Source organism: Filicampus tigris, chromosome 19 (assembly GCF_054856515.1).
Source record: "Filicampus tigris isolate MCC_2025a chromosome 19, RoL_Ftig_1.0, whole genome shotgun sequence".
Taxonomy (NCBI): Eukaryota; Metazoa; Chordata; class Actinopteri; order Syngnathiformes; family Syngnathidae; genus Filicampus; species Filicampus tigris.
The window spans coordinates 1987976-2002677 of NC_141235.1; the positions used below are offsets into that span (position 1 = coordinate 1987976).

Genomic DNA, 14702 nt, shown 5'->3' on the forward strand with positions numbered 1-14702 from the left:
AAAGGAAAGTAGCACTCATAATATGGTACTTAAAATCGGACAATAATGACATCATAATACGGAATTTAAAGGATTTGAACCATTTTGAGCACCTTTTTGCTGCAATTTAAATGGATATTGTGCTGCTCTTTCTGGTGTGTGAGCCATGGCCACCTGGGGGCGGTATAATACGGATGAACGGGTTCACAGTGCATGTAGACAGGCCTCAGCAAGCTGCAGTTAGTCATTTTCAGAGAGGATAAAGAATATATGCATGTGAGTATTGTCATAGTGTCTACCTGTGTTGCTGCACTGTTTGTGTGCTATAACACTGCAATGCCGATGCTGTCGTTAGCCTGTCTATGGCCTTTTGGCCGCACATTTTGATGATTCTCCGCTAAACACAAGTTCATCACAGACTGACACAAAAGTCAATGAAGAACCATGGTTGATTTGTAGGTAATGAGGTGATCTTTTGCCATGTAACAAAAATGATTATTATTTTTTTATTATCATCACTGACACAAAAAGTTACATTCCCGTCAGTCGCCATTCAATTGCTGCTCCTGTGTAGAATCTGATCCAAAAGTTTCTAGAAAACAAAAAATATGAACACTTACAGCAACACTGGACATAAAATTGGGTGCATTCATCCAAACTAATGAGAGCAAGAGTATTGCGTTGTTGAGCTGAAATATTTGAAGCAACTCTCAACACATCCCCAAGCACAATAATGGACACCTTTGTTCCACTGTGGACAAAATAAGACACACAATCCACAGTGGAGGGACAGGAAGTGCAGGGCAGGAGGTCAAAACACATAAATATAATTGATATGGGATGCTACTAAGAGCAGACTCTAAAATTAATGTCAACCACATACATAGGAGCTTTGTTTCATCAAAAATGGCTTTGTGGCTTTAAATTCTGGCAAAATGTGAGGCAAGACTGCCCTCTAGTGGAAAATAATACACACAAAAAAAAGAGCAATTAATAAATAATTGAAAACACTAACTACATTGCGAGGCAGACCTGCTTACCACTAGTCCACTCTGCTGCCAAAACGTTTTTTAAATAAAAAAGAAAGATACTTTTTTTTTTTTTTTTTTTTTACCTTTTTGAAAAGCTCCACTCGCTGTCTGTTGGTCAAACAGGCCTTCTTCTTCTTCTCTTCCTCTTTTCGCCTCTTCATATCTGTTTGTGGCCTGGCATAGAGAAATGGGGGGGGAAAAAGAAGTCAACATTTTTCCAATACAATATTACCTTCATATTTAATGCGTACATCACAAATTACTGACCGATTTGATTTGAGCTCCTTGGCTCCCTCTCTGGATTTGAGCAGATTATCTAGAAAAAAAAATGTATACATTTATAGTTTGATAATGTATCGTATTAACACCTCTAAATGTTAATCTAACGTTCTATAAATGTGAACAATATCCTTAAATGCACAAAACTATATTTAAAAAATGCCGCAGTAGATATCGTGCTGTTGTAGTGTTCCACAATGGCCACAAGATAGCAGTAAGCACATCTTTACTGGAAATGCTTCCCAGAGCATCACTGTATGTTTTGCCTATAAGGTAAATAAAACCAGCTGTATTGATGAAAATGACGCTTTTCTTACTCAAAAGTCAATTTGTGTATTTCCCAGTTGCATGGCAAATGAGTTACTAAGAATGATGGTGTCCAAAACGTTTTGGTTTTTTCGACAAACCTCCGTTTTTGAGCCATCAGCCCTATCGTTTCATTTTCTCTTTTAATGCACATTAAAACTGGTTAATTGTCCAATGCAAAAATACCCCACAAATTACTTGATGTAATTCCCAGCATCCTGGCATGATAATGAGTTACTAACTGTCCAAAGTGGCGACTTTATGTTTGAATACAAAGCACACTTTACGAGTTAATACTTTCCACCTTGTAGGGGGTTAGCCGCTTTATTTCCTCATCTAATGTAACATTAACGCTTATGAATTTCTATACAAAAGACACAAAGTACTCGACGTTGGCATATTAACGAGTTGCCAAGTATTATAGCGTCCATAAATGTTGATTTAAAAAAAAAAAAAAAAAAAAAAAAAAAAAAAGAACAAGGCAGGCTTTACGAGTCGCTGTTATTTGGTCTTCTTGTTACCGTTGACGGAGCGGGCCTGTTGAGCTCGTCTTGGCGTGCGAGTCGCGAGCGTTTGCGGGCCTGCAGCTCTGTTGCGCTCCTTCCTCTCTTGGGTCCTCCTCGCCAGCTTCTGCACGCGCTCCTGCGAGCGAGCGATGAAGCGCGGCCTGGACCTCCGCAGCGCTTCCTGCACACAGCCAAATACTAGTTTTCTCCTCGACAAAACGCGTCCTCCCCCCACATCGCCTCGGGATATTCCCCACACAGCAACTCTATAAATAAGCCGCGTGTGATTCCATTTTGTGGATGACTAAAAACTCGGAGAATGAGCAAAATAGGCTAGCGGCACATATTTCTATTTCCAGTGTTTTGTTCTTTGGGGCAGACAGCTTCATGTTTTGCCCGGACCTTTGATTTAAAAGCTGATAAAATGCTGACGTTGAAGTCGAATCCCAAACCAGGTTCTCTGCAGTCTAGTAGGAAGGACCGAGCCCTTGTAATTTCCTACACAGGCCACAAGATGGCAGCGAAGCACATATTTTCTGTTTGACAAGGTTATGGCCTGACGAAGCGAAGCGCTTCCTCTCACTGTCAAACGCCAGGATGCCACGAGATGGCGCCAAAACAATAATATGACATTAGACATGGCTTTGGCCTCAGCGCAAAACCACTTAGGCTATTGTGCTGACAAAATATAAAACTAGGAATCAGACTACATTTTATGGGGGGGAAAAATGAAACATTTTAAACAAAAACACAATGATACTAGAAAACTGTTATACGTGTCGGGCCAAAGAAACTGATGAAATAAGTTAGTCAGCCAAAGCGTGTTTTTCTGTCTTTTGTTCATTCCATGCACAAATAGTGTACATATTTTAGTGACTAATAAATAGCTTGACACAAACACACACAACTTATTTTGGGCGGCAGTGGGGATCTACCAAACTGCACAGAGAAGTTTCTGTATCAGTACTAGAAAAAACTCTGGGGCCGTGAAATTCTTCGAATCTGTCTCTATTGGAAAAAAATGGGGGCCTTTTTTTTCTTCTTTTCACGCTTTCGACCTCATATTCAAACATTTTGTTTTACGTCGAGTCATCAAAATTGGCACTCCTCGCTCCATATGGCGCGTTGCAAGTCAGTCGGACCAGTTCACTTTTGAAAGACCCCCCCCCAAAATAGCCAAGATGACCCTAAACATGTTTTGTGACATTCTCACCTGCAGAGAAACAGCGTGACGTGATTTTTGAAGGTCAGCGGCGGGCGCCTCGGCTCGAGCACGAGGCTCATCCCCGTTGGGAACGCTGCTGTGCGCCTTTGTGAATTGCCCCCCGTCTGTCGCCGCCGCTGAAGCAGAGAGAGTCACATCCTTCTCACTTTCAGTTACACACGGCCGGCGGGCGCGGCGGCCGCCGTCGTCGCGCGGCCCCGCGGGCCACGCCGGGCCATCGGATTCAATCAAAGGCGGCGGCTCTGAAAGCGGAACTGCGGCGTTGGCAACATTTTCAGGTCATCGTGACCGAGATCAATGTTTAATAAGGGTGGGAAGTGATTATTACGTTTGAGGGGTAATAATACCTGCCCCTGAATTTCCCTGGGGGGAGGCGGCGGAATCCCCCTCCGGACTGCAGGGCGATGTTTTTTTCTTACTGAGCTGCCTTTGTAGTTTGATGTTGGCGATGATGGCGGCCGCATTTCGGGCCAGGACTTCCTCCGGGGACTGGTGAGGGTCTGCAATGCGTTGCGAGCAAAGCAAAGGAATATTTATTCAGCGCACATTGTGAGTGTGCAACACGCTCGCTCGCTCCTGCTGCTTGTTTTGCATAATCAAACAGATTTGTTAGTGCGAGGACATCATGCTGACTAACATCTTTCCCCCTCAAGGACACGAGCGAGGACCTTCAAGTCGCAATATTTGCACAAGGAAATTACACAAGCGGTATGCGATGGCAACTGAAGAGTGATGGTCGGTTTAGGCCGCTGATGAGGCCGCTTTGATTTGCATCCGTCTGACTTTGCGGTGGGCCAGAGCAGACCCTGGACGAGTCGCCAGCCAGCTGGGCGCCGAGTAACACCGGGGCCAAAATCGCAGCAGATAAAGGAAGGACGCGGGTGATAAAATGGAGTCAGTCAGATAGTGAAAGAAATCAGGCCCTGGAGTGTTGAACAGCAAGACGGGCTGTATTTTTAGGCCTCGGCAGCCTCTGAACATGCGTGGAAAAAAAGCGCCGACACAAAAGCGGCCTGTCAAACCTACCCGGAGTTTGAATGAGGGTGAGGCATGGCGTGGAGCTCCACCTGGCGCCAAACGCCTCCCGGTGCTCTTTCTTTGGGCTTTCCTGAAAGGTCTCCTGAGGGAGCCCCAAGCTCCATTTCCTGACCGCCGCTGGCTTGGCCATTTGTGCAGCCAACCCGGCGGGAGCAGGCTGGCCATTTTGTACTGGAGACGTCGTTACAGCCTCCACGTCGCTCGGTCTTTCCAGGTGTGTCCCGTTTTCTTTGCGATCCATCGCGAAGCTGTTCCCGCACCTCTGAGTCTGAGTCCCCGGACCGTAGCTCCCCCTATGCTCGGTGACTTTGATGATCGTGGCCTTTCTCGGGAGGCTCACGGGCGCCGAGCTGACGCTGGTCCGCCGCTCGGTCACTTTGACGATGGTGGCCTTCCTGGGCTCCATGCGATGGGCGGTCCGAGGGTCGGCGCCGTGGCCGGGAGGCCTGTCCGACGTGGTGAGACTGGCCGAGCGGTTGACTTTGCGGCTGCAGATGGTGATGGACGACAATCCCACCTTGGTGCCAGTGACGAGAGTGGCGGGCGCCGACGTGGTCTGGATGTGCGCCGGCTGTAAGCTGTGGCGCCGGTACGGTTGGCAGGGGGGCGTCACGGGCGCACCGCCGCTCGCCCTCCGGTAGATATCGTTCGCCTTGTACTCGGGGGAAGTTGCCGGTGGACTACATAGCAGGGGTTCCTCTACTCTGGTCGGCTCCCTGCGGGAGTCTAATGGCGGAATATTTGAACAGGGACAGGAACGTCTTTTGACAGATAATTGAAGTTTCTTCATGTGGAAGACCGGATACTTACCAGGAGAACTACAGTACCATCGCCGCACAGGTCGGCCAAACTCGGCTCTCCGAGGACTCCGTGGGCGCTCCTCGACTCTGCTTCTTCTGACCCGAGGGGACTCCTCGTGCGGGTCCGAGGAGATCTCCGTCGGAGGTCGACCGGCTCGAGTCCCCGACGGCCTGTTACTATTCCAGCCTCTTCTCAGCGCTTTCCAGATTCCAGACCTTCCCTGCTCATTAGCAGCGCAGCTTTGTTTGTCTAGCACCTGTCAATGAGATTGCAAGTGACTGAAACTAGTTTCAGACCGTGTCTTGACGCCGTGCAACACACCAAAGCCTACCCTTCAGAAAAACGCCGTCGTGAAATGAATGAAGCGGGAGGTCTTGACTGCGTGACTGCTTTTTGCAACTAGCGGGTCAGCTGCCTTGCTTTCCTTCAGGGCTTTTGCTGTTTATTCTCCAGTCAGATGACTGTGGGCCGGACGCAGTCAATGCGCCGCCAGCCACGGAGGCAGCGAGCGAGGGCCGTGCGGCGCGCGGCGTCTGCGACTTCTGCCTCGCAGAATAACAATGAGACTCCAGCCTCAATGAAGAGGCCGGGAAGCAAAAGAGCCGCACGTCTTTAGAGGCTTCTGACGCCGTTTAGCGTTTGTCGCGCGGAGGATACGAATACTGATGCGCCGCGTCCCGGTTAGTGGGGGGCTTTTGCCCTTTGTATGCCGCTCGTTGCGACGAGAATTTGACAAAAACAAATGCACTGCTTGGTTAGTATCTAAAATGTCATCAGGAACGGGAACAGTAACGAATGGTGGCGCGCCGTCGACCGCGTGGGCTACAGAGCAGGAAAAGTGCACAACCAGCTATTGCGTGACGGTATTGCGTACTCGTACTTTTGATATACAGAACTTCATTTCACGCAGTGACAAAGAACTGCGAACGCAGAAGATTGGCCAACGTGCCAAACTGTCACAGCATAGCGCCAACTACTGCAGAGGAGGACTTACTTGATGTCCAATTTATTCTGCCTTGAGTATCAGTGGCTGGTATCGACAGCCTCCATGAGTAGCCGATACCTTAAAATAAGGCCGGTATTGGGGCGATATGACACCTGCCGTTGCTACTCGCCCATCACTAGCTACGTAGCAGAAGAACAACGTTTTTCGCCTCAAATAGAGCGTTTCAATAGGAACAACAAATGAAATGAAATTTATCTGAAAAAAAAAATGGTACCGTCTGCACAAGAGGTGAACTTCAGGACCCCTTTCTAACACTTAATTTAGAAACATGCAGTAACTACCATCTATTTTTATTTTAGCTAGCCGGCGCAGTAACGAACATGAAGTCGGAGTGACACTAAAATTACGGGAAATTACGTCGATCGAAATGTGTCAACAAACAAACGGCTTTTCTTTACTCCAAACATCACTTTGAGAACAGCTTTGACTTTGTCGGAATGAAGTCAGTGTCCTTCAAGGTGACAAGCGCGCTCTTCTGCGGTTTCACCAAATCCATATTGACTCGGGGGGGCGGGGGGGGGGGGGGAAACGCACAGACACGTGTGTCAGCTACCTGTTTGATGACGGGCGGCGACCGCTCGGGAGTCTGCCAGGTCCTGCGCTGACTCCTCTCCGCTTGGCCATCTACAGTCGCGCAAAGTGTATCAAGGCAAAACAAACGCTGACAACACGTTCTCCTCCTTCTCTGTCCGACGCATACGCACAACACACGCATGTTTGGCTTACCTCGCACGCACAGTGACAATGTTGACACTGTCAATAATGGAACTTAGCTTGGAAAAGTGAACGCAGCACCACTTTAGAGCAGCGTTTCTCATTCCGGGGCCCCAGGCTCAGCAAAATGAGAAGCAATAACCTTTTTTTTTTAAACAACAACATTACTCTTTTGAGACAACTTTTTTTTCTATGTTATTGTAACATGACCTTTTTTTTTCCCCTCTGAATTTGGCCGTTTTTAGGGGTTTCTTTAGGGGTACACGTGATATCAGAAATATGAGGGCAAAAAATCTCCACTAGGAGGAGCTTTAAGAAAGCCGTGGACCCAAAACTTTGAAAAAAAACAACAACAACTAAAGATTGTCGTACTTCCATCTGCAGCTGCTTCTGTTGCCATGGCGACGATTTGGGGATAGCCCCCGCATCCTCGCCTGGCTCCTGAACGCTTTGGAGATGATCCGCAGCCGTTCTCATTTCCGCGGGAGACAAGTTTTGAAATGGCACCACTTTTGCAAAATGTGATTGCGGCAAGAAAAACACAAATAATGTGTTTTCCGAGATGCTGCCAGACGGGAAAGTGCCTCGCCGCGTTCCATCTGACTCACCCGATGTCTCATTTGTGTCTCGGCAACAAAACAAAACCCCCCCCAAAAAGGCAGCAGACTAATCTGTGTCCCTGAAGAATCTCCAGCGGCATTAGTGCCCATCCTCACAATCTATTCCTCACGCTGATGGCCCGATAAGCTTTAGCTAAAGAGAACGTGGGGGGCACACGGTGAAAATTGGCCAGCGAACGGGAAGACTTGTCTTTTTTGATGCCATCGCTTGAGACTCCGCTTAAAATCATTTCTCTGCCTGACAGGCATTTGTCGTTTTTTTTTTTAGATGGGACTGACTCCTTGAGTGAGTTGTTGATTTAATCATTTGATTTTGTCTGTTTTTATGCCCGTCCATCAGCATATGTCTCTGTGAAAGCCGTACATAGTGCAAACAAAAAAAAAAAATGGTCAGGGGCCGCCGATATAGAGCATGGTAGGCACACCCCTTAAACATTGATGAACCGTTTCAAATGGATTCATTCCATACAAAAAAAAAACCCCGTTCTCTCAGATGGCAAAACAGTTCATATGGCCGCTAGGGTGATATTGTGTATATAATCAACTAGTTTTGCCAAGGCGATACCTGTGATTCACCTCACTATTGATTATCTTGAGCCTTCTTTCAACTGTGCTTATATCCGTGTTTCCAGCCGCCAACGATGGATTACTTGGATTCCCTGCAAGCGGCTCTGGGATCTTGACGGCATAATCGATGTATAAACAAGGACGGGGTTGAGGGATCAAACCCGGGATAAAGGCGGCCGAGTGAAGGACCGCCATGCTCAAAGATTAGCAGGGGGAGGGCTCCGTCTCCAATCGGTCTACATCTGGTCTTATCTTTCCGCCGCTAGGTCCCTATCTCTTTTTGTTACATTTTCCAGGCCAGTAGAGCCTCGTCTCCGTCAAACGCAATCCCGCCCGAGCGGCCGTGACGCCACAATGGGCAGCAGCTGCTCTCCAAATGAACTGGATTCTTTTTCATCACCCAGTCCGTTCAGTTTTGGGACATTTGGGAAAAGGGGCGGCCGATGCTGATTAGAGGAAGGCAACCTGTGTGCTATGTCAGCCTTGAAATGCGTTCCTGTTCCAGGACCGGCGACGGGATGAGCACAAACCTTGGTGCAGGCTGACCGTTCCGCGACTCTTCAGAAACGTTGGCGTGATAGGTTGTTTCAGTTTCACCTAGAAGTCACATTTGAAAAGAAATTAGCCACACAGGAAAACACACCGTATGATATAATGGATCGTAATCTGTGAAGGGATAAGCACTCAGTTGTCCAAAACCAGGGCTGGACAGTCCAAACATGCAAGCATGCATTCACGCCGCTCCATGGCGTTTTTGTGCTCGGTGAAGCTAAAACATCGGCAAGTCGGGTCCAACCAGAATAAACCCAGTGACGTTTTAAGAGTTTGAAAAAAATACTTAGCAATCGAAAATCTTGACCACCAATATAATCGATTCTGAAATAAGACTTGAGTGTGAACCCTCTGCCAAGGCCGAATGAACTGAGCATATCCCAAAATACAGCATGAGGGACCAAAAAAAAAAAACAAAAAAAGGAAAATGTCTGTTCCTCAAGCTTTCACACTTAGTCAAAGGTCTGTATGTGCTCTCAAGGATAGCGAATAAATAAAAGGTCATTCAAACTTGGATTCGGCGAGTCACGGGGCAAATGTTGCCGTTGTCCATCAGAAGAGGCCAGTCTGTTGCTACTGAAAAGCAACCAATCAATTGCAGAGTCACTCACCGGGTAGCGCCCCGGAAGAATTTGCCGCACATTAACTGGCGGTAGCTTTTTTTCTCAGGGCTACAAGCGCAAACTCTCACACCTAAGCTCCAAAGCAGTCGTAAACATTTAGAAATAATGCACAGTAAGCTCTTTTCAACAGGATGCGTTGCCGCCGGGGGCCACCAAGACTTCATGACAAACAGCTCTCTGTGGCTCTCTCTCTCTCTCTCTCTCTCTCTCTCTTTTTAAGTCCCCACTTGGCAATTTCACCTTGGCACTTGCAGGCCTGAGAATCACAAAGCCAGAGAGGATCACAGTGGCAAATCCTCCGGAAACCAGAACGGAATCTTGACAAAGATGTGCTTAAAAAGGTGGTCTAGCTCAAAGACAGATACATACTCTTGAATCAAGGTAGCTCCAGCCACTTCCAAGACTATTCTACACTTTCAAAACTAGGGGTACTGACATCACATTCGGACATTGTGTATCGTCACAAACGTGGGTACAGCAGCAGTCTCTTTCTCTGCCCAAACGGGTCAATAATCTACCCTCTCAGGCAAATTATCGGACTTTGATCTAACTGTAGAGTTGTCCGGATCAAAAAGGTGCAGCTATGTTCCCAGATCAAGGGTACAAAAACAGTAACTCTTGAGGGTATGACTCAGGACAATGTGGGCTATGAAAGACTGGGAGTCAGTTGGACGTTAGGTGCCCTTTGCCTTACCTGGGCAGCAGAGTGCGGCGAAACGCTTTGTCTTTGCTCCTGCGAATCCTCCACCTTCATCGCTCTTCGTTGAATCGGCAGCCAGCCGGTTTTCACCGGCACAACGTAACCGAGTTGGAACTGCTCCTTTTTTGGCGTCTGCGAAATATGAACCCTTTCCAGACTCCCCCTGCGCCCCACCGGGACAAAGAACTCACTTTGCAGCGACTCCCGGCTGCCCGGAGAACTTTCCGTCAAGTTGCCGCAGGAGGACGAGACCCCGCTGAAGGAGGGAGTCCGGTACGGTCTCCAGCTCCGCTCGCTTGGTTCCCTGTCACCGGATGGCCGGCTCGCCGCATCAGCGTCGCCCTGCATTCTGTGGAATTGCTGGAGCCGGCCGTCCAGCCGCCTGCCCTCGATGGCGCTCTGAGGCCGAGCGGCTCGGCGGGAGACGGAGGCGAAACTTTCCCCCTTGGAGCTCTGAGTCTCCCAGTGGGACTCGTCTCCGGATCTCCTCCAGCACATCGGCAGGTGAGCAGCTGGCCTTCGGAGTGTCATCCCTCCAGCGGCTCAGGTAACCACTCCGGGCTCTCCGGTTTCAGGCTGTGACCAAAGAGGAAACCCTCGATCAAGTAGGACGTGTGTCAACTGTCTAAAGCAATGCTTACCGAACGTGGACACTCCTTCTATTTGGCTTGCGCCCTACTTTGTATGTTAGATGCACAAAGTCTTCAATGAACGAGGTGCCACAGGGCGCTGTCTCCAGTCATGTAGCAGTGAGAGTGATGCTCAGCCAAACAAAGGAGTTACTGAGCACAAGGGCTGATCGTCCAGTACAAGGGAGGGAGATGGGAAGATACAAGAAGGGGGGGGGGGGGGTCTTTGAGGAAAAATCAAGCACTTGTTGATTCGAGATCAAACCAAAGATCCTTATTTAGTGAATGTTTTTTTTTTTTCCAACCGACAAAATGTGTTGTCATGGAACATTTGGGTTGCCAGGGATGCCATATAAAGAGTGAGACAATTAATAAATGTGATGCCGTGACTTCCTAAGAGCAAAATAACGCTCACCCCCACCCGTCTTCCTTGTAGAATCCCCCAGCTGGGCCCGTCCCAGGGATCTTGTGATCGGCAGATGATGATGAGGCTCATTTGTCCCGGAGCCTCCGTCTGGGCCATGTGACCCTCGCAAGGCTGTCGTAAGAGTCAACAGGGATGCACATGACGCGGCTCAGTGCATGAGTGGTTGAGGGCGTCGGGGTCATCTTTAAAAAAATAGATAAATTAAAAAAAAAAAAAAAAGGAATTGTTTTCACTTTGACGCGTCCTGAAATTCGGTGTTTCACCACAGACTGAAAGGGGGATGCAAATGACTTCAAAGTGATTTCACTTCTGCTGAAAATGCTAAGAAGGCAACATGCGGAATGAATTTGAGATGACGCAATGTAAGTTGCATCTTTTTTTCATTCAACACGAAAACTGCAGGCAGCAACGAAAGAGTCCTGGAACCCTTTTTCTCGCAGTGAATTCTCCAAAGAGTTTCCCCAAATTTTCCAGGGGCACGACTGAGTGAGTTTTGGGAGGGATTATATTCACAACCCCTTGGGCGTGGTCAGGGACCGAGTTATGTGATTTATTTGCCGTGAGAAAAATAATAAACACAGCGATTCCAAGGAAACAGAATTAAACAAGGTTTCTTTTGTACTTGTTTGGAAACGTCATTGTAATGCCAAAAGAGCTGCGGTAGCAAAAGTCAAACATTTTTGTACAAAACAACAACAAAAAAATAGTTTTTCATTATACGCCATAAACCGCAATCGCATTGCACCAATAACTACGTAAGATAAATAATATAACAGTTAAACAGTAATACATTGGCATTTTCATAGACGCGTTCTGTATAGGTGCGTTTTATAATGACTTTTGGCGGTCTGAATATATTTTACTGCTTTAATTAATCTCCTCTCATATATTAACCTCAGTAAAGCTGTTGTCTTTGCATGTTTTCCCTCCTCGCAACAGCGCATAAAGCTTGTGTATTGTTTTACGAGGGAATACGAGCACCCCAAAAAAACATTAGCCATCTGGGGTGTGGGCGAGGCGGGAGGTGCATAATTGAGAGGGCCCTCACACAGCATCAGAGACTAATGTGTGCATAAATACCCAACGAACTCTGCCGAAGAGGTGGAGTACCTTAAAACCGCACAATTGAATCATACACCTGTCTAGTCTACCAACAGTTGGGGATTTTTATGTCTCCCGATGATCATTGTTTCACAAGAAACGACATAAGCGTTTGTTGTGAAACCTTAGGCTATCGTAGAAGAATTTACAGTATTTACAAGATTTTTGATTGAATAGCAACATCTTTAATGACAAAAACAGGTGCTGTATGTACAGATGATGGGTAAAAATGAAGTCAACATTTATCTATTATTTTAGGTTTGTATTTGTCTGCTAATGCTCTTGTACGGCCTTTTTGTGACTAATGACTTTCCATTCACACAGCTAAAATAAATCGATGACAAGCGATTCTATTGGTTTATGTTGCTACGCCTGCTGGATCGCTAACGTGTTTTGCGATTAGAGAATTTTGAAGGAATATACTTTTTATGTAAGCCCACATAAATTAACAGAGGACCGCACATTTGTTTTTATAATGAAACTCCGATTTATAAGTATCACATGTAAGTATCCATGTCCATTTTGATTAGGTGTGCGCATGACCAAAGCAATTTGTGGTAATGATGCTGTTTCTAATTAGTAAAATCCATATATAGTGGAGTGATGTGTGCTTAATAACGGTGAAATAAAAAAGATTCCACCACTTTTCGCCCTTTGCTGCTTTTAGGATGGAAAAAAAGTTCCCGTGGTTCCCCCTGGTGGAGCCTCCAGTCAGCGGCGGTAAAAAAAAAAAAAAAAACATGGCTACCCGGAGTAGCTGTTCAACTCTCGGCCGAAAGTGAATCAAAAGTCGGGCGTTTTGCGAGCGACCAGGTCTCGGCTGGGGGGCCTTGAGGAAACGGGCGAAGGAGATCGGAGGATGTCTCGCTGGGTGCCCACCAAGAAGGAAAAGTACGGCGTTGGTAAGTACAAAGCAAAAGCAGCAACTCCATCGTTAGCGCCTTTTAGCTTTCACGTTGAACAAGTTTGGGAAGGGAAGGGAAGGGACAGTGAAGCCGAGCGCGGCCGCCACTCTTCGGCTTCTCCTTTCAGTTCGGAGACTGTGTGAGTCAGTTTTGGGGATGAACGTTGGCAGCGCCCTTTGAAGTGGAATATCTGGACATTTTTCTGTATTTACGCGGTGGCAGTGGTGGGGAAGACGCTGGGAATTGTTTCGAGGCGCGCCTCGTCTGCTGTTTCCTGTGCGGACACACAGACAGACTGAGGGGCCTCGATGTCGATCTCGCCCGGCTTCCAAACTCTTCCACTCGAGCTTCCTGGAGGCAATTTTTTACAACGCAAACTTTGTCTCATTTCTGCTTTCTTTTGCTACGTCTCTTTTGTTACTTTTGCGCTCTGACTCCACTGCCCCACTTGCCTTGACTTCCCTCAACAAGGCAGTTGTATTGTTACGTCCACGCCAGTGTGACAAATCACACCAATATTCGCTTACAGATGAAAGTCGGAGCCAGAGATGAATCACTAATTCTACTCATAATGTTCACTTTTGATTGGCACTGTCAGCGACTTTTGTTGTGGTTGTCGGAGTATTCTGTAACAGACGGATTTGTTAATATTTTGACTGGAGGAGGGAATCATAATCTGGCGATATCATTGTCACAGATACTCATAAGATAGTGATCCAAAATAATTGATATGGAGGATACCCTGTGCAGCATATCAAATTGTTTCTTATATGTTGAGGAGAAGGGTGAATCACGATATATTTATATCAACAAGGGGTCGCAATTTTTGTGGAATCTTTAAAAAACAAACATGGAATGAACACTTCAAACACTTGGGGACTCCTTAGGAGGGCTTTCCCATCTGCAGGGCGTGAAGCAGCCGGGCCCGGGACCTTCATATTCGACCAGGTAAGTACAAGCTCCAAAGTTGGTTGGACTCAGTCACAGCGATGCACAACGCGTTGTGCTAATCGTGCTTCAGATGGCTCAGCCCAGGGCCGTAGCTAGCCATTTGGGGTCCACAGTCAAACCCCCCTGGCCACCCCCCTGGCCGCCTGTCACTCGTGTCACTTCACTCTCCACTTTATATTCTTTTATAAAATACAAACCTTATTTTATTAGTGATTGTTTAAAGAGTAATGAGTGTTTTTGAGCAGACAAATTATTTGTATCCTACCACATGATATACTGCTGTAACTGCCACGTTTACATTTGCGTAATTTAAAAAAAATATATGGAAATTGAGACAAATTGTTGCGGAAGTGAATTTCTGTAGGTTGGCAGCTCTGACTCAGTGTTGTTTTGGCCAGTCAGTCTTGCTGTTGAGCGATGGGATTAGTGTTTCCGATTGGTGGTTGCGGTTGTCTGCGGCACTGACAACTCGAGACAGCGCTCATTTGGAACCCGAGAGAAGTTTAGTCCCCCCCCCCCATTGAGACCGTAAGTCACAAATCGCCCTTCATCCAAGCAGGCAATCTTGAGTGCAGGAGGCCACCAAATATGGTAGCAATTCAAGTCTTACCACTACAATTGGAGCCATGCGTCTTAAATCATCAGCTTTGAGCTGTTTCTCATGACGGATGTGACGCTTGCCCTCCGTCGCGTCTCACCGTCCGTTACAGGTACAAGAAATAAGGAGAAGGCTGTCCGGGCT

The 14702-nt window shown here is 47.1% G+C and overlaps 2 protein-coding genes and 1 long non-coding RNA gene across 4 annotated transcripts in view; 2 read left to right on the top strand and 1 right to left on the bottom strand.

Annotated features, from left to right (window-relative positions):
- Positions 1-11313, top strand: part of LOC147128806 (uncharacterized) — a 47830-nt gene extending 36517 nt beyond the window's left edge. Inside the window, exon 4 of the long non-coding RNA XR_015082552.1 lies at positions 11013-11313. This is a non-coding gene — a long non-coding RNA (uncharacterized LOC147128806). The remainder of the gene's footprint in view (positions 1-11012) is intronic.
- Positions 472-10731, bottom strand: c19h10orf90 (chromosome 19 C10orf90 homolog). The gene is made up of 12 exons (XM_086016492.1): positions 10589-10731; positions 9942-10523; positions 8603-8669; positions 6725-6795; positions 5175-5421; positions 4353-5090; positions 3674-3826; positions 3315-3442; positions 2117-2282; positions 1278-1326; positions 1094-1184; positions 472-571 (listed from the first exon to the last, which is right to left on the bottom strand). The coding sequence occupies exons 2-12, from the start codon at positions 10476-10478 to the stop codon at positions 533-535; spliced, it is 2286 nt and encodes a 761-aa protein (XP_085872618.1). The 5' UTR covers positions 10479-10523; positions 10589-10731; the 3' UTR covers positions 472-532.
- A 1478-nt stretch (positions 11314-12791) lies between the features above and the next one.
- The window catches only part of dock1 (dedicator of cytokinesis 1), an 87621-nt gene continuing 85710 nt past the window's right edge, over positions 12792-14702 (top strand). For both annotated transcript variants that reach the window (XM_086016480.1, XM_086016481.1), the window contains exon 1: positions 12792-13006. In XM_086016480.1, coding sequence (XP_085872606.1) covers positions 12964-13006 — 43 coding nt within the window. In that variant the 5' untranslated portion in view covers positions 12792-12963. The remainder of the gene's footprint in view (positions 13007-14702) is intronic.